The sequence below is a fragment of the Musca vetustissima genome, unplaced genomic scaffold (assembly GCF_032173495.1).
Source record: "Musca vetustissima isolate MV318-11 ecotype Yass unplaced genomic scaffold, APGP_CSIRO_Mvet_v1 utg4602, whole genome shotgun sequence".
NCBI classification, from domain to species: domain Eukaryota; kingdom Metazoa; phylum Arthropoda; class Insecta; order Diptera; family Muscidae; genus Musca; species Musca vetustissima.
The window spans coordinates 411,509-412,413 of NW_026885412.1; the positions used below are offsets into that span (position 1 = coordinate 411,509).

General features: G+C 34.1%; 1 protein-coding gene across 1 annotated transcript; it reads right to left on the reverse strand.

Moving 5' to 3' along the window:
• Positions 1-247: 247 nt before the first annotated feature.
• LOC133332675 (acyl-CoA-binding protein homolog) lies at positions 248-616 on the reverse strand. The gene is made up of 2 exons (XM_061541053.1): positions 570-616; positions 248-496 (listed from the first exon to the last, which is right to left on the reverse strand). Exons 1-2 carry the CDS (start codon positions 582-584, stop codon positions 248-250), a joined length of 264 nt encoding a protein of 87 aa, XP_061397037.1. The 5' UTR covers positions 585-616.
• Positions 617-905: the final 289 nt, after the last annotated feature.

Here is a 905-nt window from a genome sequence, read left to right on the forward strand (position 1 = left end):
AAGCCTGGAACACATTTCCTTTAAGAAATTAAATATAGAAAAGAATTTAAAATAGCAATTTTTTATAGTCCTCGATTTAAAAAAAAAAAAAAAAATTCAAATATTTACTTGTAATAAATTAATAATATAGAAAATGTACATTTTTTCAATTTAATAAATATTTATTATTATTATTATTTTTAACAATTAAAAAAATAGATCATTTAACATCTAAACAAAAAAACAGCAGGACAGCAGTAGGAACATCTTAGGCGTATTTGGCAACCAATTTGGCGGCGAATTCAATGTATTCCTTCTTGGCGGCTTCTTGGGTCTTGCCCTTTTGCTTGTTCCACCATTCCCACTTGGCTTTGCCCTTCAAGTCCAACATACCGGGCTTGTCGGTGGTGTTGTCGCCAACGGTGGCTTGCTTGAAGAGGGCGTACAATTCCAAGAACTCTTCGTCGGTGGGACGCTTGGTCATGGTCTTGACGCTTTCAGCGGCGGCATTGAATTGCTGGGGAGGAGAAGAAGAACAAAAAATAGAGTTAGGTTAGGTTTCTAGAAGGAACATAAGGGGGAGAACTTACTTCATCCAAAGACATGTTGATTGAGTTTTTTTAATTAACGGTTATCTGCAAAAGAAATAAAGAAGAAGAGGAAGAAGTTATTAATAAAATTGTAAGCCGGCTAGGATTATTTTTAGTTTTAAGTTTTAAGGAGTGCGATCTCTAAGAAATATATTTGAGGAGCGATTTTTTAAGAAATATTTCTGAAGGCGTGGGTATTTTTTTATAAAGACGTGGATTTAAAAAAAATATTTTATGATGCCGAATAATAGGCGTGAATTTTTTATACCCTACACAACTATGTTGTCAGGGTATTATAGTTTTGTGCAGCCTCAAGAGTTTGTAACGCCGCGAAAT